Source organism: Neomonachus schauinslandi, chromosome 8 (genome assembly GCF_002201575.2).
Source record: "Neomonachus schauinslandi chromosome 8, ASM220157v2, whole genome shotgun sequence".
Classification (NCBI taxonomy): domain Eukaryota; kingdom Metazoa; phylum Chordata; class Mammalia; order Carnivora; family Phocidae; genus Neomonachus; species Neomonachus schauinslandi.
In genome coordinates this window covers 116116037-116139196 of record NC_058410.1, presented here as the reverse complement: position 1 = coordinate 116139196, position 23160 = coordinate 116116037, and the positions used below count along the sequence as shown (strand labels likewise).

General features: G+C 56.3%; 4 protein-coding genes across 10 annotated transcripts; 3 read left to right on the top strand and 1 right to left on the bottom strand.

The window, feature by feature from the left end:
- Nucleotides 1–610: 610 nt before the first annotated feature.
- RXRB (retinoid X receptor beta) lies at nt 611–7441 on the bottom strand. Of its 4 annotated transcripts, none has more exons than XM_044917610.1 (10): nt 6904–7308; nt 5980–6227; nt 5315–5471; nt 4777–4956; nt 3482–3654; nt 2944–3073; nt 2613–2745; nt 2406–2509; nt 1993–2098; nt 611–1895 (listed from the first exon to the last, which is right to left on the bottom strand). In XM_044917610.1, the coding sequence occupies exons 1-10, from the start codon at nt 7133–7135 to the stop codon at nt 1748–1750; spliced, it is 1611 nt and encodes a 536-aa protein (XP_044773545.1). In that variant the 5' UTR covers nt 7136–7308; the 3' UTR covers nt 611–1747. The 4 variants fall into 4 exon arrangements, with proteins under 4 accessions (XP_044773545.1, XP_021540326.2, XP_044773547.1 ...); XM_021684651.2 differs by having other exon boundaries at nt 2406–2497; XM_044917612.1 differs by lacking the exons at nt 5980–6227; nt 6904–7308 and adding an exon at nt 7426–7441 and having other exon boundaries at nt 618–1895; nt 5315–5368.
- Nucleotides 7442–7515: 74 nt separating this feature from the next.
- SLC39A7 (solute carrier family 39 member 7) lies at nt 7516–11115 on the top strand. Of its 2 annotated transcripts, XM_021684652.1 has the most exons (8): nt 7516–7597; nt 7907–8327; nt 8418–8586; nt 8749–8802; nt 8935–9099; nt 9246–9386; nt 9586–9782; nt 10226–11115. In XM_021684652.1, the coding sequence occupies exons 2-8, from the start codon at nt 7911–7913 to the stop codon at nt 10496–10498; spliced, it is 1416 nt and encodes a 471-aa protein (XP_021540327.1). In that variant the 5' UTR covers nt 7516–7597; nt 7907–7910; the 3' UTR covers nt 10499–11115. The 2 variants fall into 2 exon arrangements, with proteins under 2 accessions (XP_021540327.1, XP_044773544.1); XM_044917609.1 differs by lacking the exon at nt 7516–7597 and having other exon boundaries at nt 7921–8046.
- A 218-nt stretch (nt 11116–11333) lies between these two features.
- HSD17B8 (hydroxysteroid 17-beta dehydrogenase 8) lies at nt 11334–13522 on the top strand. Its single transcript, XM_021684542.1, has 9 exons — nt 11334–11397; nt 11597–11814; nt 11913–12029; nt 12141–12233; nt 12336–12421; nt 12536–12620; nt 12831–12873; nt 13071–13145; nt 13336–13522. The coding sequence occupies exons 1-9, from the start codon at nt 11352–11354 to the stop codon at nt 13350–13352; spliced, it is 780 nt and encodes a 259-aa protein (XP_021540217.1). The 5' UTR covers nt 11334–11351; the 3' UTR covers nt 13353–13522.
- Nucleotides 13523–14554: 1032 nt separating this feature from the next.
- RING1 (ring finger protein 1) lies at nt 14555–19165 on the top strand. Of its 3 annotated transcripts, XM_021684544.2 has the most exons (8): nt 14555–14655; nt 14753–15363; nt 15476–15617; nt 16393–16553; nt 16654–16869; nt 17579–17968; nt 18152–18425; nt 18728–19165. In XM_021684544.2, exons 3-8 carry the CDS (start codon nt 15540–15542, stop codon nt 18827–18829), a joined length of 1221 nt encoding a protein of 406 aa, XP_021540219.1. In that variant the 5' UTR covers nt 14555–14655; nt 14753–15363; nt 15476–15539; the 3' UTR covers nt 18830–19165. The 3 variants fall into 3 exon arrangements, with proteins under 3 accessions (XP_021540219.1, XP_021540221.1, XP_021540220.1); XM_021684546.2 differs by lacking the exons at nt 14555–14655; nt 14753–15363 and having other exon boundaries at nt 15552–15617; nt 16448–16553; nt 18728–19158; XM_021684545.2 differs by lacking the exons at nt 14555–14655; nt 14753–15363 and having other exon boundaries at nt 15578–15617; nt 16223–16553; nt 18728–19158.
- Nucleotides 19166–23160: the final 3995 nt, after the last annotated feature.

The following is a 23160-nucleotide window of genomic DNA, read 5'->3' as shown; positions in this document are numbered from 1 at the left end:
CGTGGGGGGCGGAGAGAGCCAGAGACTGGACAGCCCGACACACACAGCATAATCAGGTCCAAGGAGATGAAAACGAGGGGGACGAAGTCAGGGAGCCCGGGAGCCCAGATGGCAAGGGACCCATCGGAGAGATGAGGGGGCCGTCGAAGCTAGTTGGAAGAATGCGGGGAAACAGGGTCACTCAGGGACGAGAGACCGCCTCCGGGCGGGCAACGCCTGAAGAGGCCGCCGCGCTCAGCACCCAGTGCGTCCCCACGGACGGGCACGGCGCCGGGTCTGCCTGGAGCCCGCGGCGCAGCCGGAGAAGACAGGGGCGAGCCGAGGCGCCGCCGCCCGCTGGCGCGAGGAGGGCGCAAGCGAACAAGGCGCCTTTGAGAATCAGCCGCTCCCCTCTTCCTCCTCCGGCCGGCCCCGCCCCCAGCCTGGCACACCCTCTCCCCCCCTCCCCGACAAAGCCGCCTTGTGTCCCCCACCCTGTGCCCGCCTCTCGGGCCCCAGGGAACCTCGGCGGCGGCGTCAAGGGAGCGCGTCCGGAGCTCCCGACCGGATACCCACCCCCCCCGCACGCGCCCGTGGCCGACGCAGTGCTGCCCCCCAATACAGTCACCGCAGTCCAGAAAACAGCGATTTTAATTTGAAAGCTATTTTATGTGTGAGTGAAAGAGAAGGGAAAGGAATCCCAGAGAGAAGAGCTGCAGGGCAAAAATCATGCAGCCCCAGCACCCCATCTCTGCAGGCTGACCATTCCCCCTCAATTCTCAGGCCAGGGTCCTGTGTCCCCCAGGCTACACTGTGTGTGCCCAGGTCTGGGGGAAGTCTGTGAAAGGAAGGGCCTGAGAGGACTACTCACCAAACCATCCCCTGCCCCTCCCCGCCATCACATCCCAGGCCCCTTCCCCTAGTTAGACAAGAAGAGATGGGGAGGGGGTTGGGAAGGCCAGTGCTTGAAGGGCCCCAGGGACAGACCATCTCAGGGCCCAGCCTTTCCCAAACACCACCTCCACCGCTGGCATCTCTTAGTCAACCTGGGAAAGTACAGTACTTCTTTGAGTCTAACTGCAAGTCTCTATCCTCAGAGGAAATTAAAAATAGCAGATGGGTTCCTACATCTTCACCCACCCCCTAACCACCACCACCTTTTTATTTTTCAGTCTGACTGCAGCAGGAGGTGAGGTGTGAGAGGGACTCTGGACTGGAAACAGTGACAGGGCCCCTCCCTCTTCCAGAGTAGCCCCCACCTGCCGGGCTACTGTCAAGGCCTCAAGGAAGGCCTGTCAGAGTACTACTCTCATGTCCGTCAGTTTGGGGGGCCTGCCCCCCAATATCCATCTCTGGGCGAGTTCCCATTCTCTCTTTTTGCATGGGTAGCTAAGTGAGGCAAGATGAGAAGGAAGCAAGGTCCTGTGAGCAAGGCCAGTGCTTTGTGCTGGGGGAAGGAGAGATCGTTCCAGGCAGGGGGTGAGAAATCACCCCAAATCATGGCAGACCCAGATAAATTCAGAGACTCAAGGCCACTGAAGGGAGAGGTCCAGCCCTCACAAGGATCTGGGGTCCCCTCTGACTTGGGATGTCACGGAAACCCCCTGGAGGGTTTATGGATCCCCTTGGAGGTCTCAGCTCTGCCCTGTACTCCTCACCCCATCAAGATTCTAGGGCATGGCCCCTCCCCACCATGCCCCAAGGCTGGAGTCCCCCTCAGATGTGTACTCCTCAGGTGTGAGGAGGAGCACCATGTTTGGGTCTGGGCTCAGGCCAGCTGGTGGGGAGCCTCAAGCATCTCCATGAGGAAGGTGTCAATGGGGGTGTCTCCAATGAGCTTGAAGAAAAACAGATGCTCTAGACACTTAAGGCCGATGGATCTGAGGGCAGGAAGACGTAGCAGCAGCTTGGCAAACCTGAGGTAGAGGTGGGAGAAGACAGATGGAACCACATGGGCCCTGAACACACCCTCATGGCACCCCACAACCCCTCACCCCCACAGCTCCTTCTCACCGTCCCTGCTGCTCAGGGTACTTCTGCTTGCAATAGGTCTCCAGTGAAGCGTACACTTTCTCCCGCAGAACCTCCACCTCACTAGGGTTGGAGAGGCCCTTGGCATCTGAGATGGCAGGGAAAAGAGGAGGAAGAAGAAGGAAGACAAATCAAGTCAGAAATGTGGAGATGTGGCCCACACAATGTCCCTTCTGGGCCCCACCTACTAGCCCTTTACCAGACGCCTGGAAAGGGAAGCAGGGCAAGTTATGGAATGGGATCAAAGGGGAATGTATCAGTGGATGTGGGCTTTTCTTGGTCAGCTGGGAGATTTCCGGGTTGAGGGGGATAGCTGGGTAACTTAGGAGTCTCTGGAGAAGAGGAGGCTCCAAGGTTGCCTTGGTCTTGAGAGACAGGGGTGATCCTCCTCTTACCTGGATTGAACAGAATGATTGCCCTCAGGCAGCCAAGCTCTGTCTTGTCCATCCTCATGTCACGCATTTTGGACACTAGCTCTGTCAGCACCCTGGAGAGGGACCTGCAGGTCACTCAAAGGTCACAGCTCAGCCAGCCTTGGACACGGACCAGCCTATAGCCCCACCCCCTCTACCTACAGGCCAGCCCAGCCGAGGGCCACTGACCGATCAAAGATGGCTCCCACGCCTGCCGAATGGGCTGAGTTGCGGTGCACATGAAGACCTGTGGCGAGGAGGATGCCATCTCGGACATCAATGGATCGGTGGGAGAAGGAAGCAATGAGGAGCTCATTCCAGCCTGGGTTGGGGGCAGCAAGGGTCAGGAGCCAGAGAGCAGACCATGGGATTCAAAGCGTATCCGGGGAAGAGAAGAAGAAGCGGTGAGGTCAATGAACTTGGCCCCCTTGGTATGTAAGTATGCACTGGGGTCACTGAAGGTCAGAAGGTCGAGTAGGGGTCATATGTCAAGAGCTCAAGGGGATCCAAGGTCACTGACCTGCCCGTAGCAATATGACCTGGTCATCCAGAGGCAAGGAGGAAAAGTGTGGGATCCTCTTCGCCCACTCAACAAGCGTGAATAGCTGTTTGTCAGCTGCCTGACAGATGTTAGTCACGGGGTCATTTGGCTGCAGGGGATGGGGGGTAAGAGTTATGGAAGGTCTGGAGGTACAGTGGAAGCCCCCCCCTTGTAAGATGTTTCTGATACCACCTCCTTAAAGGAGTCTCCCTTCAAAACCATCTGAACCAATACTTGTAAGTCAGGCTTCTCCTCAGGCATTCATGAAAACAGTTACGTATTTAGGACTTGCCTGTGGTTCTGCCACTGGGTTGTTTTGGGATGGGGACAGAGAAAACTATCACACCCACCTCAGATGTTTGAGAGACCTTGTTTGGCAGCACTTCCAGTCCCAGGCAGTGTTTGGGGGTGGGGTGGGGGTTGGGAGGGAAAGGGAGAGGAGAGGGAAATAGAACCAACCTAGACTCCCATCCCCCACCCCCATCAGGAAAGAGACTGGATTGACCCCATCACTCACGCTGCTGCCGCTACCCCCGGTTCCCCCAGGACCCTCAACGCCCTGGTCACTCTTCTGCTCCACAGCAAGCTCTGCCTCCAGGATCCTGTCCACAGGCATCTCCTCGGGGGCTCCCCCAGCCCCCTCCCCATCCCCGTCCTTGTCCTTCCCCCGCTGACGCTCCTCCTGTACCGCTGGGGGTGGGAAGAGGAGGAAAAAAAAAAGGGGAAAGTCAACAGTCAGCCGTGAGGGGTTCTGAAATGTCCTTAGGGTCTTATCAGGGTTCTCATGGCCCTTAGGAGATATTTATAGGAATTGGGGAAGTCACCAGCAATGGTGGACTAGGGGCAGTCTGGAAGCAGGGGTTACAAAAGGGCAGATAAAAAAAACAAAACAAAAGGGCAGATAAATAAACCAAGAAGGAGGAGGGGAAGGGAGGGTAAAGGATGATGGAGAAAGCTAACGTTTAAACTGAGGACCAACTACATGCTAAGAAATGTGAAAACACATTTTAATGTTCCCTCAATTACTGTAAGAATCTTGTGAGCTCTTATCTCTGTTATTAAAGATGAAGAATGCAGGGCTTGGAGAAGTTAGATAGCTTGCCCAAGTTCACGTAATACACGGCAAGTCATCCATCTAAATCCAAGGGTGCCTGACTGCAAATCCGATGCTCTTCTGATTCAACAAAGAGCAGTGAAAGGATCACTGGCCTGAGTCTTCAAGGATGGATTCTGATCCCAGCCCTGCCCCTCCTTTGTTACATGACCTTGGGAAAACCAGGCCTCAGGCTCATCTTCGCTAAAATGAGGGATTTGACTAAGACACTCCAAAGAGTCTGAGAATTCCAGAATCAGACTTAAGAAGATAAAGAAAAGGGAAGGCATCCCTGAGGTCTTCAGTAAAGTCTGTAACTTTCTAAATGAGGAGAGTCCCAGACTTTGGAGGACGGACCACAGAGAAGCAACCACTGGGTCAAAGAGGAGGGACTATTCAGGTAACTGAAGGGGAGACAGAGAAGGCCCTCATGGGTAAGGAAAGCTTAGCCTACCCTAGCACTAGGGACGGGAGGACGGGTCCTAGGGGCAGGCCACAGAGAAGCACCCCCATTAAGAAGGAAACTAGAGAACGAAGCAGCATACCAGGGACAAGAGCTGCTGACGGGAGAGAGGAATCGAATACCGCCCTCTGGAGGAGGAGAGAGAACAGTGCCGTCCTCCCTAGAGGCACAGTTTGGCCTTTCCTGCAGTCTCCCTCCACCTCCTCCCTCCTCTCCCGCAGGGTAGCCTAGGGAAGCCTGGCTGGCGGGCCCTTACCCTCCCTCTTCATGCCGGTGGCCAGGCACTTCTGGTAGCGGCAGTACTGACAGCGGTTGCGCTGGCGCTTGTCCACGGTGCAGTCCTTGTTGTCCCGGCACGAGTAGGTCAGGTCCTTACGGATGGTGCGCTTGAAGAAGCCTTTGCAGCCCTCACAGCTGTAAACCCCATAGTGTTTGCCTAGAAGGTGAGGGGAAGAGCAACAAGGCTGCACGGAGGTCCCTTGCCATTATGTCTCTTGCCAGCTTCCCCCCAGCAAACTTAGCTTAAATCCATTGCCAAATCCAGAGATGGGGAACCCGGACACGAGGGATGATCCAGTCCCACACTCCTCACTGTTCAAAACCCTATACCAGCCCCCGCTTTCCTCTGACCATCCCCCATCCCAGATCTGAGCTCCAGGTCCCTTACCTATCACCAGGCTTCCCCCCACCCACTTGCTCCAATGTAACCCTGTGAGCCCCTGGGAATCCCACAGGTGTTGGTAAATGTCAGACACTCTCTTTCTTCCTCTCTGGTGATCCTCTGAGCCCCATACCTGAGCTTCGGTCCCCGCAGATGGCACAAAGCCTTTTGCCAGCCCCAGGGCCACCTGGAGGGGGTGGACAGTGCAGGCCCCGGACCCCTAAGACTGGTGGCTTCACATCTTCAGGGGGGCCAGACCCACCCCCAGGGAGCGACACTGTTGAGTTAATCTGGGATGGGGGAAATAGGGAAGTCACAGGGAGACTCATTGGGAAGGAGAATCTCTCAGAGGTCATGGAAATCATCCCCTACCACCTAGGCAGGGCCCTGCATTGCACATTACAGAGGACATTATTTACACTGCAGTCTGTGAAGGGCCACCCCTGGAGCACAACCGCAAAGAGATCAGACATACAGTTCTCCCTGAAATTGTGCAATACAGGGGCCCTGAAGGGCATGTATTTCAGGATGGCAGATGGGACAAAAAGGGCAAAAATAACAGATAGATGAAAGGGACATCAGAATATTCAGGGTTCTTTTATAAGGTGGGGAGGAAGCATGCACTGAAAGATCAGTCACCTCAGGAAGGGCAAAGGGTCTCACAAGGACCACAGGCCTGCCAGGATTAGAGGACTGGAAGGTCAGTGGACCATGGGGAAGTTCACACAAGGATCTGGGGTCACAAGGAAAACAAGGAAATGAAAGTGGAGAGGCAGTCAGTGAGCCATGACCTCTCACCTGGGGACTGCTGACAGGCCCGGAGAATCCTGGGGGAGCTGGAGGGGGCAGACCAGGGGACCCCATGGAAGAGCTGATGACCGGGAAAGGGGAGCCCGGGGGGGGGGGGGGCAGGGGGGGGGGGGGGGGGGCCCCGGAACCTCCAAGGGATGAGGCTGCTGACGGGGGTAAGGGTAGCCCAGGAGGAGAAGGGGGAGGGGCCCCCTGGGGAAGGGGATTCGGGGAGGAACTGTCTGGGCTTCGGGAGTCTGAGGGAGGGGTACATACAGGCACAGAGACACACAGACAGAAAGACAAAAAAGAGAAAATGAGTCTTAGATCATCCAACTGGAGACTTTAATTCTCTCTCTAATCCCCCACCGCACCCCACCCGAACCCACCCCACTCATCCTCATGTCCAGAAACACCCCGTTGTCAAACAAGGGCTTAACTCCTAATTGTGGTGAGAGGAGGGGGTTGACAAGAGACAGGCTAGTTCAGGCGAGGGAGAATTCCAAGCAATGCATTTAGTCACCCCAAGCCAGTCATGTCTTATGTGGGTGGGGCTGCACGTGGGGTGCAACTGACGGCCCCTCCATTCCCAGCTTGTAGCCCGACTGTACAAGCAAAAGAGGCGGAAGAGAACCCCTCCTAGGAAGCAGGATCTGCCTTCAAACGTCCAGAGTCCCCAAACTTGAGGACTCGTGTCCCACGCCCGGGACCTCCAGATTGTAGGGCCTCAAACAGCCAAAGCTAGGAGGGCGGAAGCTCCCCCCTCCCCGCCCCGCCCAGGGGGGGGAGGGCGCTAAGGCCCTAGGGAGGGAGGGGACGCATGTTTACAAACAAGGGGGCGGGAGCGCCAGGGAAAGAGCGCCAGGGGACGCGGGGGAGGGGTCGCAGATAACGCGGTCACTGGTTCGCCCGTCCGTCCGCTAGGGCACTCACCCCGCCCGCTGTCGCCCATCCCGTCCCGTCCAGCCTCCCCCGGCTCCGGCTCCGGGGTTTGTTGTTCTCCGGCTGCTGCCGCCGCCGCCGCCGCTGCGGGATCCAGCCAGGGCCGTCGCCGCCGCCACCGGGAGGCGACCCCACAATGCATTTCTTTTCGCACCCCCACCGGCCCACACTGCCCTGCGGCATGCCGCTGGGGGAGGAAGGGCGGGCGAGCAGCCCAAGACATGAGTCTTGGCTGAGTGCAAGGATACCGAAGAGGTATCAGGGATTCCCAAGTATTGACCAGGGGGTTAGCTGAGCACGAGGAAGCCCCAGAGAAAAAGACTCTGGCCTGAACCGGGTCGAATTAAGCGCTTCGCTCTGCTCTGTACCAAAATGACAGCGCCGATATGGCAGCCATCTTGGTATAGACGGGAAGTCTCCGCGCTAGTTCCCGCCCCCTCGTCTAGTTGGAAACGGAGGAGGCGGTCTCCTCGGCCCTGTTAGCCGGCCTCGCCCAGCCTCCCCTCAAATAACCTCCACACCCGCGCATGCGCGCCAGAGTAGGGCATCTGGGCCGCCACCAGAGTGCCACCATATTGGTAAAGGTATCGGGACCGAGCTGGAACGGAACTTCCTGCTCTCGCGGGAGCCAGAGGCGGGACTGCCACGTCCGAGCAAACCGGGAAAGGAGAGGATCCCGAAGCCGGTGAGAATTCCCTGCTTTACCCTACCGTCCTTTCCAGGCCCTTTCCACTACTTAGTGGATCATAGAGACGAGGGCCCAGAGAGTCCGTAAAGTGGAGGATCAAAGCCTAGAGCGGTGCCCCGGGGGCCCTATATCCGGGAGGGGGTTTGAGATAAAGGGACCGAGTCTTGGGAACAGTGTGGGTGGGGACAGCGGAATGGGGTAGCGGCCCATAGAAGTGGACGGAGGGCACGAACGGAGTAAAGCTGACCCCTCATAGGTATAGAGTTGAGGGTCAAGTGGAGTCACTGTCTCTGTCCCTCTGGTCAGCGCGATGGCCAGAGGCCTGGGGGCCCCCCACTGGGTGGCCGTGGGACTGCTGACCTGGGCGGCCTTGGGGCTGCTAGTGGCCGGACACGGGGGTGATGGCGACCTGCACGAGGACTTGCACGAGGACTTCCATGGCCACAGCCACAGGCGCTCACATGAGGATTTCCACCATGGACACAGTCATGCTCCTGGCCATGGCCACACTCACGAGAGCATCTGGCACGGGCATACCCACGGTCACGAACATGGACATTCACATGAGGATTTGCACCATGGCCATAGCCATGGCCAATCACATGAGAGCCTCTACCACAGAGGACATGGACATGGACATGACCATGAGCACAGCCATGGAGGCTATGGGGAGTCTGGGGCTCCAGGCATCAAGCAGGACCTGGACACTGTCACTCTCTGGGCTTATGTGAGTCCCCAAGGGATGGGGGAGAGAGGGGCCGGTTCTGGATTTTTGGGAAACCCCGCACCACTTGACCCCTGACTCTCTCCCCACCAGGCACTGGGGGCCACCGTTCTGATCTCTGCAGCTCCATTTTTTGTCCTCTTCCTTATCCCTGTGGAATCAAACTCCCCCCGGCACCGCTCTCTGCTCCAGATCTTGCTCAGTTTTGCTTCGGGTGGGCTCTTGGGAGATGCCTTTCTGCACCTCATCCCTCACGCCCTGGGTAAGTGATCTTTGGCCACTACTGCAAATCTTAATATATTTTATTCTTTGGGCAAAAGGGTTCTTTTCCCCTTTGTCATCCCTGACTTTCCAGTATCTCCCCAAATGCATGCCACTTGGGCAGGGTAGTTTCTCATTTGACCTTTTCTCTCCCTTTCTCTAGAACCTCATTCTCACCACCCTCTGGAGCAGCCTGGGCATGGACACTCTCACAGTGGTAAAGAGGGAATGGATGGAGATGTGTTGGAATGTTGGGGAAGGTCTTTCTCTCCCTATTCTCCTCCTGTACTTGGGGAAAAGGAGTCTCGAATCCACATCTCCCTCAATGTCTCAATGTCTCTATTTCCAGGCCAGGGCCCCATTCTGTCTGTGGGACTGTGGGTCCTCAGTGGAATTGTTGCCTTTCTTGTGGTGGAGAAATTTGTGAGACATGTGAAAGGCGGACATGGACACAGTCATGGACATGGACAAACTCATGGTCACACACAGGGAAGTCATGGGCATGGAAAACAGGGTAAGTCTAGGAACAACTTTCCTTAAGAAGCACCTTGCCTGCCTCAGAATCCCTTCACCCTATGGCTCTTAGGTGGAAGGGGACTTCTCTTTTGAGGACATTTTTGGAGATCTCTGTTCTCCGCTTTTACTAACTTCTTCTCTCAGAGCATACTTCAAAGGAGAAACAGCGCTCAGAGGAGGAAGAAAAGGAAGCAGGTGGGTCTCGGAAGAGGAGAGGAGGAAGCACAGGGCTCAAAGATGGGCCAGTGAGACCTCAGAATTCTGGAGAAGAAAAAACAGGTTCAGGTGAGGGCCAGAGTTATTGATAAACATGGGCAAGGGTTATCATATTTCACATGGAATGTGCACTGTGGGTAATGGCAGGTGTCTGAGAAACATGAAGGGGCTGGGTGTGAAGTGATCTCTGGGGAGAGATGTGATAAGGGCTGACCAGGGCTGGAATTAGGGGTGATAATCATTTTGTCTTCCTTTCCACTTGTACAAGACCTACGTGTATCAGGGTACCTGAATCTGGCTGCTGACCTGGCACACAACTTCACAGATGGTCTGGCCATTGGTGCTTCATTTAGAGGAGGTTGGGGGCTAGGGATCCTGACCACAATGACCGTCCTGCTACACGAAGTACCCCATGAAGTCGGGGACTTTGCCATCCTGGTTCAGTCTGGGTGCAGCAAAAAGCAGGTTGGTGATGCTGTGCATCAGACATGATTGCCTCAAACTCTTTACCTCCTGTTCACCCACCCAAAACCCATGATCACCTCTCATTAGTTCCAAACAGGCTGTAATGTTACGAACAACAAGTTCTCCAGAAATGAGGGGGAAGAAATTCTGTTTCTTTGTCCTGTGGCTGAGTATTTCTTCAACTATGGTCCACAAACCATCTGAATGGTTTATGAGGGTCTTTCACCCTGACCTACTCAATCAGAAGGCCTGTAGGAAGGACCTCTTTGATATTTTAAGATTTTCCAGACAGTGTCTATTCTAGATCCTCCTCTTTTTGACTTAGTCTTTAGTTCCCAAAGACATGCACTCTGCCCATATATACCTATGCCCCACCAGACGTGCCTAACAGCTGATCATCTTTAGATGTTGCTGAGTACTTTTCTGTCTTTTCTGCCCACCAGGCGATGCGTCTACAACTACTGACAGCAATAGGGGCACTGGCAGGCACAGCCTGTGCCCTCCTAACTGAAGGAGGGGCAGTGGGCAGTGAAGTTGCAGGTGGTACAGGTCCTGGCTGGATTCTGCCATTCACTGCAGGTGGCTTTATCTACGTAGCAACGGTGTCCGTGTTGCCTGAGCTGTTGAGGGAGGCATCACCATTGCAGTCACTTCTGGAGGTGCTGGGGCTGCTGGGGGGAGTTGTCATGATGGTGCTGATAGCCCACCTCGAGTGAGAGGTGGGGTAAACCGCCCCCACCCCAGCCCCAAACCTCTAGCCTCTTAAGTCTTCCAGGTCAGGGATCTGTGGAGGTTGGGGGCCCTGGCCAGAGACATCTGCCAAAGGAAGTTGTATCCTAGGGAAGTGGTGACTTTGGCATTAGGGCCATCAAGACTTTGCAGTCTTACAGGAGCTGCAGAAGTGAGAGTGAGAAGTCAGAGGGACCATAGTGTTAGTCATGTGCTGACCATGTTGTTGGGTTTGGGGGCTAAATGGGGCCATGAAGAAGGCTGGAAAAGAGAGGGGTTGATGACAGCCTATGCCGTGTACCATACCCAACCTGTTTTCAGAGGACCAAGCTACCACACACAGGTTTCTTCCAAGGTCTGCCTCCCCTTCCCACCTGTTGGTGGAAGCTTCAGGGAAAACCAGAGCCCTGGGGGGGGGGGGGTAGCAGGAAGAGCTGGGGATGTACATCAATTAAACATCAATCGTGTGTCTTGATTTGGGAGTGATTGAGGGAGGAGGTGGGTTGCTAATCTCCTGGCCTGATTTTTTTTCTATTCTTTTGATATCACTGTTTGAATCGAGGGGTAGGGGTGGTGACCGGAAATAAAGTCCTCGGATCTTCCGCCCCACACGCGGTCTTTGTCTTTTTCTGGAGGAATGGGGGCCCCTCATCTCCCCACTCCCCAGGCCCCCAAGTGGTGGTGACTGGCCACGCCCCCACAGTGGGAGGTCAGCCTGCGCTGGTGGCCGCAGATGGCCCAACGCTGGCCTGGCTTAGATTGGCGCGGCTTTGCTCTTGCCACGCCCCCTCTGCGCTGGGATTGGCTCAGTGCTGGGTGCCCGCCCACCCGCGGCCGGACATGGCGTCTCAGCTCAGGCTCCGCTCCGCGCTGGCCCTGGTCACAGGTTGAGGGGATGCCCTCCCCAGGGGGGTTGGGGTGCCGGAGTGTTGTCGGGGGCGCGCCTTCGGCGTCTACAGGCGCTGTGACCTCTGGCCCCCGGTCCAAATTTTACTAACTTTGCGCCCTGTTGACCTCTGACCCCTGCCCACTCCCCTTTTCCCCCCTCCTGCGTGTTCTCTCCTGCGTGTTCTCTCCCACCTCAGGCGCGGGTGGCGGCATCGGCCGGGCTGTCAGTGTGCGCCTAGCCAGAGAGGGGGCCACCGTGGCCGCTTGCGACCTGGACAAGGCGGCGGCATGCAAGACGGTGTGGCTGCTGGGCGGGCAGGGGAGCGAGGAGGTGGCGCCCGGCGGGGCCCATGCCGCCTTCCAGGCTAACGTGTCTGAGTCCGGGGCGGTCAGGCGCCTGCTGGAACAAGTACAGGTGAACGCGACAGGACCTCGCCCTCTTTAAAGAGCCGACATTGCCTCCATTGCCCGGGCTCTCCTTGGGTTTTGGTGTGTAACCGCCCACTTCCATAGGCCTGCTTTTCTCGCCCGCCATCTGTCGTTGTGTCTTGTGCGGGGATCACCAGGGATGAGGTTCTGCTCCGCATGTCTGAGGATGACTGGGACAAAGTCATAGCTGTCAATCTCAAGGTGGTGACCCCTGAACCTGTGACTTCTGGTTCCTCCAGCCTGGGGGAGGGAGCTGGAAGAAGACTGTCACCCCAGCTGATCCTTTCTGCCTTGTTGCTCTTTCCTCACTAGGGCATCTTTCTAGTCACTCAGGCTGCAGCCCAAGCCCTGGTGTCCAGTGGTTGCCGTGGGTCCATCATCAACATCAGTAGCATCATAGGGAAGGTCAGACTGAGTTGGGATGAGGTCAGCCAGCTAGTTGGGCATAGATCAGAGAGCCCCTCCTTGGGACTCCTGACTCATCCCAAATCTCTGACCCACCTATAGGTGGGGAACATGGGACAGACAAACTACGCAGCATCCAAGGCTGGAGTGATTGGGCTGACCCAGACGGCAGCTCGGGAGCTTGGACGGTTGGTCAGACACCACTGGGAGTACAGAGGGATTTGCTGAGGCATGCAGGAGGTCTGAGGGGCAGGTCAGTGCTCAGTCCTCTCCAGAGTCAGCAGCCACTTTCCCTTCCACAGACATGGGATCCGCTGTAACTCTGTCCTCCCAGGGTTTATTACAACACCCATGACACAGAAAGTGCCACAGAAAGTGCTGGACAAGGTAGGAGGCTGTGGGTAGAGGGCAGAGGGCAGAATCGTTCAGATACCCAATCTCTCTGGGCTTCAGAGAGAATCTGGGCACAGGGCCTGGCAAATAGTAGATATTCAGTAAGTGTACAAGGAATGAAGACAAAAGGGTCACAGACTCAACCTACAAAAAAAAAAAAAAAATCCATAAAAGAAACTTTCACCCACTTATATTTTCTTACAGGTGATTGGAATGATCCCAATGGGACATATGGGGGATCCTGAGGGTGAGCACTGAATGAGGAGGAGGCCCTAGGGAGGGGGCCTGAAGGAAGAGATCCCAATGTTTGTCATATCTGAGAGAATTTCACTAGGATTGGTGGTTGGAGTGTGTGTGTTGGTGGGGAGGGGTTCTGGTGGGAGGTGATGACTTTGGGTCCATGAGAGTGAGTAGGATTCTGCCTTCTCCCCGCCATTCCCATAGATGTGGCAGATGTGGTTGCATTCTTGGCATCTGAAGACAGTGGATACATCACAGGGGCCTCAGTGGAAGTCACTGGTATGAGGCCATCATGGGGAGGGAGAGGGCAGAGAAGTGGAACCCAGATGATAAGAGAAAGCAAGTGAAGGGAGTCTGGAGCCACTGAGGGAAGAGCAGAAGTTCCCACAGGCGAGGGACCGAAGTGGGTGCCCCCCCAGCCCATTTGTCTCCACCTATGCATCTATCCAAATGTTTCTGCCCCTCCCAGGAGGTCTTTTCATGTAACTGCCTCGCGGACCCTGGACTCTGCTCACTCCCCCACCACTCCACCCGGCCTCCTGCTGATGAGGACTCTGAGTTCCCAGGCTACAAAAGGGGTGGCAGTGTATGGCTCTGGAATGCTGAATATGGGAGGCAGGGATGTTTGTGACCCTAATAAATTCCAAATCCTCTTCCCTGCCACCTCCGGTTCTTCTTGTGTCTAAGCCCTCAGACCCTTCCCCACCTCCCCCTCCTTTCCCTTTCCCGAAGGATTGTTCCCTTTCACTGCCTGGTCTCCCAGGGCAACCCCCGCCGCCGGGTATGAGAGGAGAGAGTGTGTGTCACTGTGTATGCGTGACATTCTGGGTCTTTTTAGAGGGAGGGGGTCTCTGCCCCACCCCCTTCCCCTGGTCCTGCAGCCCCAATCCCCTCCCCCCCAATTCCCTGGGTCCTTATGGTCCCCAAGGGTGGTTTGTTCATGGCCCCATCCTGGTGTCCAGTCTGGCCTTGGGAGGGGGTCTTGGAACAGGTGGCCCTCCCCCACCCCTCCCTTCTCTGAGTCCCCCCCCCTTCCTCTCCACCTTACAATAGCTGCAGCCGGCGGGGGGGGGGGGGGGGGGGGGGATTAGGGGAGGGGGCCAGGATTAGGGGAATGGACCAGCCGATGAAAGGGGCTGGAGGAGAGCAGAAGGGAGGGGGTTGGGAGGAGGAGGAGGAAGGGGAGGGGGTCCGCGCTAATCGACTCTGGAGCCCACATAAGGACTGGCCACGGACTGAAGGAGAGGACAGGGAAGTAGGGGGGAACTGGGGGAGGGGGCAAGGGGACCCACTGCTGCCTGGTCCCAGAAACAGGCTACCCCCTGGCAGCTGCAGCCCAAGTCCGGGAACCCCAGCTCAGGCTGGAGGAGACAGGACGCCCACCATGGTCTCTTTCCATCTACCCCCCACCCCCCGCCCTGAATCTCATCCCCTGCCCTCAATGGGGATCGCTCTGCCCCTTCCTCTTCTCTTTCCTCCCCGTCCCCTTCCTTTACTGGGAAGTCCTGGAGGAGGCTCCTGCCCGCTTCCCACTCCAGACTTTCTGCCCCTTGTGCCCCCAACCCCCCCCCCACACGCACACCCCCTCCCCTATAGGGGCCCCATCTTGTGTGTGTGTCCCTGCTTCCGCGTGGTGTCTCCATTCCCCCGTTCCTCCCGTGCGCCTCCCTCCCCCGCCCCGGGCCGCGGCTCCTGATTGTCCAAACGCAATTCTCGAGTCTATGGCTCTGGCCGAGAGTTGAGTCTGGACGTCCCGAGCCGCCGCCCCCAAACCTCGAGGAGAGACCAGGTCGGAGGGTCCAGGGAGAGCCAAAGCGGAGGGTGGAGCAAGTCCCCAGGGTGGTAAGGGGAATCCCGGGCTCATCCGGATTTAGTTGCATTCACAGGACTGGAGGACTGAAGCGGCCGAGGATCCTTTGCAACCTTACCCCCTCCCCTCCCCGGAATGCAGGGCTGAGGTTACGGAGAAGTTGTGGGGAGGGGGGCAGCTGTTCCCCAGAGCCTCTAGGGGACGCGGAGTGGGGGAGGTGGCCCCTTTTCCAACCCTTCTGTCCCCTCCCGGGGTCCAAGAGATCCCAGGCCCCGCCCTCCGGAGCGGAGGCCCCGGGTGGGGACCTCGGGAAGGGAACGGTGGCTAAGGTTGGCAGCGCGACGGTGCCGGCCCGGGGACTGAGACCGGGGTCCCCAAGTAGCTCGGGACTCCGGGGACGCCGGCTCTACACGCGAAGCGGGCGCGTCCCGAGGGCGGGGTACCCGGGCGCCCACGTCGCGTCCCACCCGAGCCCCGAGTGGCGGGTGACGTCTCCGCTGGCCGGGGTGGGGGGGTGTAGTGGAGGGACAGGCGGAAGTGACGTAGGGCCCCAGCGCCCGGGCCATGGCGGCGGCGGCGGCGGGAGCTGCTGTCTGAGCAGCGGCTGCGGGCCGAGCGAACTGGGGCTGGGAGCCCGGGCCCAGGGAGAGGCGCTGCGGCAACCGGGGCGCGGACGGCTGGAGCCGGGTGAGGGGCAGCGCGGCGCGGGGCGGAGGGGGGTGGGGGGAGCCACCGGAGGGGCGGGGTCTGCGCGAGGGCGGCCCCCCTAACACCCCTTCCCCCTTCCCCCTCTCCCCAGCCTACCTCTCCTCCTCCTCCACCGCTGCGGAACCCTAGTGGGGGGGGGTCTGTGCTCGGTCACCATGACGACGCCGGCGAATGCCCAGAATGCAAGCAAAACGTGGGAACTGAGTCTGTATGAGCTCCACCGGACCCCGCAGGTGACAGGGACTCTCCCTTCACAGCTTACTCCCTTTCCCCAAACCTTTCAATCCACTGACCCCATCCCCCAGCCTCTGCCATTTTTTGCCCTGTTCTGCGGACCCTGCCCGATGTCAGACTCCCTTGGTCCTACCTTTGAATCATCTTAATCTTTTCCAAGCACTTCACATTTATCTCATTTAATCCTCACATCAGCTAGTGCCACAGATGGGCAAGTATGACTGCCTTCATCTGAAAGATAGTAAACAGACAGAAATTATCTTCACTGTTCCTCAGCTCAGTGTCATAAGTCAGTGCATATGAGATTCTCCTCCCAAGTTTATTAAAAATGGAGCCTCTCGGCCTTCCCCCACCCCCAACATTTTGATACAATAATGAGATGGGGCCCCAGAATCTGCGGCTTAAGCAAGTACCCTAGGAGATTCTGATATAGGTCGAACCTAGACCACACTTTAAGAAATTCTGTTGAAAAAGTCCTCCCCAAACTCCAAATCTGTGCCACCCCCACTCCCAGACCTCTCACCAAACCTCAAATCCTCCTGTTGCAAAGCTCCTACTTTTAGTTAATGGACACTAATCCTTTTTGTTTTCCATTCTCTCCAAGTCAAAGCTCCTCTCTCTCAGAATTACCATCTTCCTCAAGTGGCCAACATGGGGTACCCAGATTCTGCTATTTCACTGTATTTCTCAAAATTCCCATTCCATGGACTACTTATTTCTAAAATCCCTTTCCCCCCAACCCACTATCACGTTTCCACTCACTGATGCCTCCAGGAAGCCATCATGGATGGCACAGAGATTGCGGTTTCCCCTCGGTCACTGCATTCAGAACTCATGTGTCCCATCTGCCTGGACATGCTGAAGAATACAATGACCACCAAGGAGTGCCTCCACCGATTCTGCTCGGACTGTATTGTCACGGCCCTGCGGAGCGGGTAACAGGAGGGATGTGTTTGAGATGGGGTGAAGGGTACAGAGTTGGGGCCTCAATACCCTGGCAACTGACTGTTCACGGCCTCCTCTCTCCCACCCCAGGAACAAGGAGTGCCCTACCTGCCGCAAGAAGCTGGTATCCAAGCGGTCTCTGCGGCCAGACCCCAACTTTGATGCCCTGATCTCTAAGATCTATCCCAGCCGGGAGGAATACGAGGCCCACCAAGACCGGGTGCTCATCCGCCTCAGTCGCCTGCACAACCAGCAGGCACTGAGCTCCAGCATTGAGGAGGGGCTGCGCATGCAGGCCATGCACAGGTTCGGGCCTAGAGAGAGGCGGTAGCAGGGCTGGTGGGACAGATGCGTGGGTCAGACTCCTGGTGCTGTCTTCGCTGCCTGCCAGCTTCTAAGCCTTAGCACCCTAATAGCTAACCACAGCCTGATTGTTGAAGCCCGGAAGTCAGGGACATAAATTGCAACTTCTTAGTTAGCACTTGGCACTACTATTCTTAAGAAGAAAATGGCTCGCCCTCTAACTTTCTAGAAGTTAGAGCGGCGGAGTGATTGTGAGCATAAACACCACTGGGAATTAAATGACCTCCCAGGCCAGCATTGCTCAGTCTTTAATAGGAATCTAGATTACCTGAGGGTCTTGTTAAAAATGCAAATTCTATTTCAGTAGGTCTGGAGTTGGGCCTGAAATTCCGCATTTCTACAAACCTATGCTACTGGTTCTTGGAGTCCATGAGGAGAGAGGCAAGGGGCTGTGATCGCAAACAAGTTATTTAACCTCTCTAAGCCTCAGTTTCCTCAACCATAAATAGAATATAATCACCTGCTTCTAGGATTTGTACTATGAGAGGCCAGCAGTGCAAAATACTTAGCCAGTGTGCTTAGCATGTAGTTAGTATTTAACAAATATTAGGTGTCATCAGTAAGATTTCCCTGATCTCTTGTTCTCTCATAAGTTTAAAGTCTAAACCCTTTATCCTTGGTGCTTTCTAACCTCAACCACTTGCTTCTACAGGGCCCAGCGTGTGAGGCGACCGATGCCCGGGTCAGATCAGACCACCACGATGAGTGGGGGGGAAGGAGAGCCTGGGGAGGGAGAGGGGGATGGAGAGGATGTGAGCTCAGACTCCGCCCCTGACTCTGCCCCAGGCCCTGCTCCCAAGCGACCCCGTGGTGGGGGCGCAGGGGGGAGCAGTGTAGGGACAGGGGGAGGTGGCACTGGTGGGGTGGGTGGGGGCGCCGGTTCTGAAGACTCTGGTGACCGGGGAGGGACCTTGGGAGGGGGAACCCTAGGCCCCCCAAGCCCTCCTGGGGCCCCCAGTCCCCCGGAGCCAGGTGGAGAAATTGAGCTCGTGTTCCGGCCCCACCCCCTGCTCGTGGAGAAGGGAGAATACTGCCAGACTAGGTGAGAGCCCTGTCTTTCCCCTGACCTCTGAGAAACCAGAGATCACATAGACTTCCATCAGAAGTGGGCTGCACCCAAACCCAGCAAGAAACCCCAACCCAGAGGCCCTGTTGGAAAGTCCCCTACTTCCCTTGGCCATTTAAGGCTTTCTGTGCCCTAAACCTGCCCTCTTTCCCACTTCAGGTATGTGAAGACAACTGGGAATGCCACAGTGGACCATCTTTCCAAGTACTTGGCCCTGCGCATTGCCCTTGAGCGGAGGCAGCAGCAGGAGGCTGGGGAGCCAGGAGGGCCTGGAGGGGGCGCCTCTGATGCCGGGGGACCTGATGGGGGTGGTGGGGAGGGTGGGGGTACCGGAGGAGGTGACGGCCCTGAGGAGCCTGCCTTGCCCAGTCTGGAAGGTGTCAGCGAAAAGCAGTACACCATCTACATCGCCCCTGGGGGCGGAGCTTTCACGGTAAGCGCCTCTGAGGGCAGGGCTGTAAGAGGGGAGAGAGGGGAGGGTGGCCTGGGGCCACACAGAACCCGGGATCCTGACCTTCTAACTGGCCCACCTTCCTTTCTCCCGCTGCATCTCCCATCTCTGTCTCCTCCCCCATCACTCCCTATGCCCCTGCTTTGCCTTGCCCCATCTCTTTTATTAACTCTTTTTTTCTTTCTTCCTCCCTTGGTCACTTTCTGCCTTATTCAAATCCTTTACCACCTTCTCCAACTTTCTTTTTTCTTACCCTGCCTCTCTCTCTTCCACCCCGTCTGTAGACACTGAATGGCTCGCTGACCCTGGAACTGGTAAATGAGAAGTTCTGGAAGGTATCCCGGCCACTGGAGCTCTGCTATGCCCCCACCAAGGATCCAAAGTGACCCCACAAGGGGACAGCCAGAGGATGGGGACCATGGGGTGTCTCTGTGTCCTGGTCCACCACCCCCAGCTTCTTTGTCCCCCAGTGCCCCCCCCCCCAACCCAGCCAGCCAGCAAGCGGACACAAATGAGGACAAGTGGCTTTTATACAAAGTATCTATATCAGATTCTTCTATATTGTACAGAGCGGGGCATGCGCCCCCATCTACTGCCTTTTCTATTGCCCCCCCCCCCAACCTCTCGTCTATACAAGATGTTGGGGAAGATGAAGAACCCTCTCCTTCATGCCCTCCTACCAACAACAACAAATTTGCTTCTTTTCTTCTTTGAAACCTGCAGTTCTGTGTGTCTGTTTATCAGGGGTGTGCTAGAAGGGGAAAAACAAAACAAACAAAAAGATTGGGGAGACAAGCCTGGAAACCATGTGGAAATCAGCCTTGGAAATGGGGGGGGTGTCAAAGGTTATTCACGGTGTGTGAATTCCAATTTTCTGAACCCCAAGTCAACAAATACGTATGAAAATAGTGGGGAACGATCTGTGAAACTGGAAGAGACAGAGTGAAGAGCTGCGCAGCATGTCAAGTCAGATCTCAAAACTGCCCCCTAAAACCTGAATCGCCCAGCCTGAAATCCAGGGTTTCAATATCAAAGGGAAAGTAGGAAAGTGACTCGAGAGAGTAAGGCACGTTTGTAGATGCCAACGGGACCGTGATGTTTGGCAGCAGAGTAATTCCTCATCACTGCAAGAAGCTGGTTTCCATAGCTGGAAAGACAAGAGGGAGGGACGTGGAGAGGGCTGCGAGCACTTCCCGGCTGGACATCCCGGCCGCCTCCCAGAGAAGGCGGGGAGGGCCAGGGACTACAGTTCCCAGGAGTGCGCGAGCCGGTGCCCGCCGAGCCGCGGGCTGAGTGGAGGGAGGGCCGCACGGGAGCTGTAGTTCCGTTCCTGGTCGGGCTGCGGCCGAGAGCAGAGGGGTGGGGGCCTCAAGTGAAGCGGTCGCTGGCCCCCGGCCTCGAGTTGCGCGGGCGGGGCTGGGCCCCAAGCCCGGTCCAGGGTCCAGGGGTGCCCGACTGCGCGCCGCGTCCCGTGCAGTGCCGGGGTCGGGGAGGAGGACTCGCCTCACCCGGAGTAACTGATGCTCCCTCTACCCGCCCTCTTCAGCCTCTCTGCCCCTCACTTCCTGTTTCCGTTGCCCTTCGCGCCCCCACCCCGATCCGCCCCAGATTCCTGCGGCTTGCTCAGTTCTCTGCCCCGCTGGCAGAGGAGTCAGCCTCTTGGTGTGATCCACAGACCCGAGGGCACCCCACCCCACGCTTGGGATTTCTCGATTTTTCCCCTGATCCCCAGTACCTTCAATACCGACTTCAGGGGCACCTTCCCACCCAGGCAAGTCCCACAGACCTGGCGGCCTGGAGCTCACCCCCAGAGCCCTCTTGCCCTGCAGAAATAGACAACACCCACTTCACCCTTGCAGGAGCCCCCTTTCTATACCCGCTCCCCAGAACCCTTGATCCTGGCTCCCCTCCTTTCCAACCCCAGGTATCCAGCGGCTGCGGCGCTCCCGGGACTTTGGGGCGGGAGGAAGGTGGGCGTTGCTCCCGGAGTTTCAAAAGAGAGAGAAACAGACGCGGAGGAGTCGGGAAGGAGACCGAGGTGGGAACTGGAGAGTACGGAATGAACCCGGCTTCTCTTCTGGTTCCAGGGGCTGCCGGGAGCGTCACCCCCTCACTTTCTTCATTCTCTCCAGGCCTGACCGACCCGCAGCCTCTCTGTCTCCGTTCCCCGCTCTCCTCTCTGTCCCTTAACCCTGGAACAGCCAGCGGCCCCTGGTACCCGTATCTCCCTTCCTATGGCCCATCTCTCCCTCCTCGGCTCCCCAGTCAACACCACCCCACCTTCCCCTCCTCTCCACTTCTCACATTTCTGCCGCTGTCCCCTCTCTGCTGCCTACATGACTGAACTTGGAAGATAAACAGGCGTTTATTTCGGTGACATCATGTGGGAGACATACCAAACTGTACCAAACTGTTGCCCTAGGCGTCTCCCTTACCTGCGCAGGAAGGAAAAATAACTACCCTCCTTGACCAGGTGTTCTCCTTCCCTAGTGCTGGGAGAAGGAGGTGTTGTGGGATGGGGAGCAGCTCAGATTCTGTTGCACCGGGAGCTTCCCTGGGTTAGTTGCCCAAATCCTTCAGTCTCCTGTCAATTAAGCCCACAGATATAGGTTAGACAAAGCAGGAGATGCAAAGTATACAAAAAAGAACTTGACTATTTTGTTGAGGAACTAGATACATGCAGGAGAATAACTAACTATGCAAAGGAGCAAGGCAGAGAAAGAAAGGTTACTAGAGTCAAGGAGACCTGGGAGTAAATCTTCACCCTGACACTTAAACAGAAGGTCCTTACACATGAAACTCCGGAGGGGTTGGGGGTGGGGCATTGTGTTTTAACAAACCCTCCCTGTGATTCTGATGTGCACCAAGACAGAGAAGCACTGCAGTAGATGCTCCATGAGAGTTAGCTCCCTCCGCATAGGGTGAACGGCAAGTGCCCCATGCAGAAGGGGCCCCACACCTCTGGAGCAGGGGATCTCTGGGAACCTGTAGGGTGGTTGGGTAGGGCCTCACAGAGGAGGTGGGACCGGGCCAGGATGGATGAGAAGGGAAGAAGAAAGTCTTTGGTGGAGGGGTGAGAAGGAAAGGAGCCTCTTTCTCCCTTACCTATCCATCTCCCACTTTTCCCTTGCTCAGGCTTCTCAGTCCCCAAACCATAGCAAATCATGCGTCTGAGCACAAAGTAAGAGCACTGTGTGAGGGCGCCTGGGTGGCTCAGTTGGTTAAGCGACTGCCTTCGGCTCAGGTCATGATCCTGGAGCCCCGGGATCGAGCCCCACATCGGGCTCCCTGCTCAGCAGGGAGTATGCTTCTCCCTCTGACTCTCCCCCCTCTCATGCTCTATCTCATTCTCTGTCTCAAATAAATAAAATCTTAAAAAAAAAAAAAAAAAGCACTGTGTGAGACAATACACACAAGAGACATCTCAAAAAAACTTAGGACCGCCTTCAGGTACAAATGTCTCCAGGGAGACCACTCATCTCTTCTACAATTTGTGTCTCCCACCCCCACCCCCGCCCCGTGTTGTCAAGCTCCAAGATAAACACTTCATGTCTGGCTATTTGCACTTCTTCCATAAAATTGTTTGCTTAATGTCCTCTTCTTGTGCTGGGCAGATGGTTTTGAACAGTCAGCAGGGGGTCCCACAGAAGCATCCCCTCCAGATGGCACCTCTGACCCCAGCCGGGCACTGACGAGGGTGCTATTACCATTCACCCTTTTAGAAGGTTCCTCCCTTGGACAACACTCGCAGTAAGATTATTGTTACTGTTCATGTTTTTTGTTTTGTTTTGTTTTGTTTTTTTAAAGGTTTTATTTATTTATTTGACAGAGAGAGAGACAGCGAGAGAGGGAATACAAGCAGGGGGAGCGGGAGAGGGAGAAGCAGGCTTCCTGCCGAGCGGGGAGCCCGATGTGGGGCTCGATCCCAGGATCCCTGGGATCATGACCTGAGCCGAAGGCAGACGCTTAACCGACTGAGCCACCCAGGTGCCCCTGTTACTGTTCATGTTAAAGTATAAGGTAGACCTTAGTTCTTGCATAAACTGCCCCCCAAAGTATACTCTTTAGAATTTGGCAGAGTTCTCCCTATGGATGTATCAGAGAGGCTGATTATTGACACTTGATTTTTTCAAGAAGGAATGAAAGAAACTTAGAGGTAAGAGGATCACTTGGGAGACCGCTAGTCAGTTTCACCTTTTCAGGAAGTGCGTACCAAGTCCACCACCTAACGAGGGCTGTTCTGGGATCTGGGTATTACAAACAGGCATATGATGTGGCCCTTGCCATCGAAGGATGTGATGTAGCGGTGTTTGTGGTGAGCATCTCAGTACTGAATCCACCTCTACTCCAATCAGTTGTATCCACTACGATAGCTCTCAAGTCTGTCCCTCTTCTCCATCCCTCCACCTCCCTGGTCCAGCCACCATCTGGACCATCTGGCTCCACTCTGAATCACTGCGGTAGCTGGAGAGCTTGACAATGGCCTTCTCTAAGACACACGGCACACCTGAGTTAAGAGGCCTTTTTGAAATGCAAATCTGATTGTTTCAGGCACTCTGCTTAAACCCACTCTGCGGTTTCCCACTGATCTTAGGTTAAAAACCCAAGTCCTTAACCTGGCCTCTAAGGCCCTGCCAGGTGTGGCTCTGCCGGCCTCTCCAGATTCTTCTCCCACCACTCTCCCAGTGGGAGGGCTCCACTTCCGGTCCACTCAGCG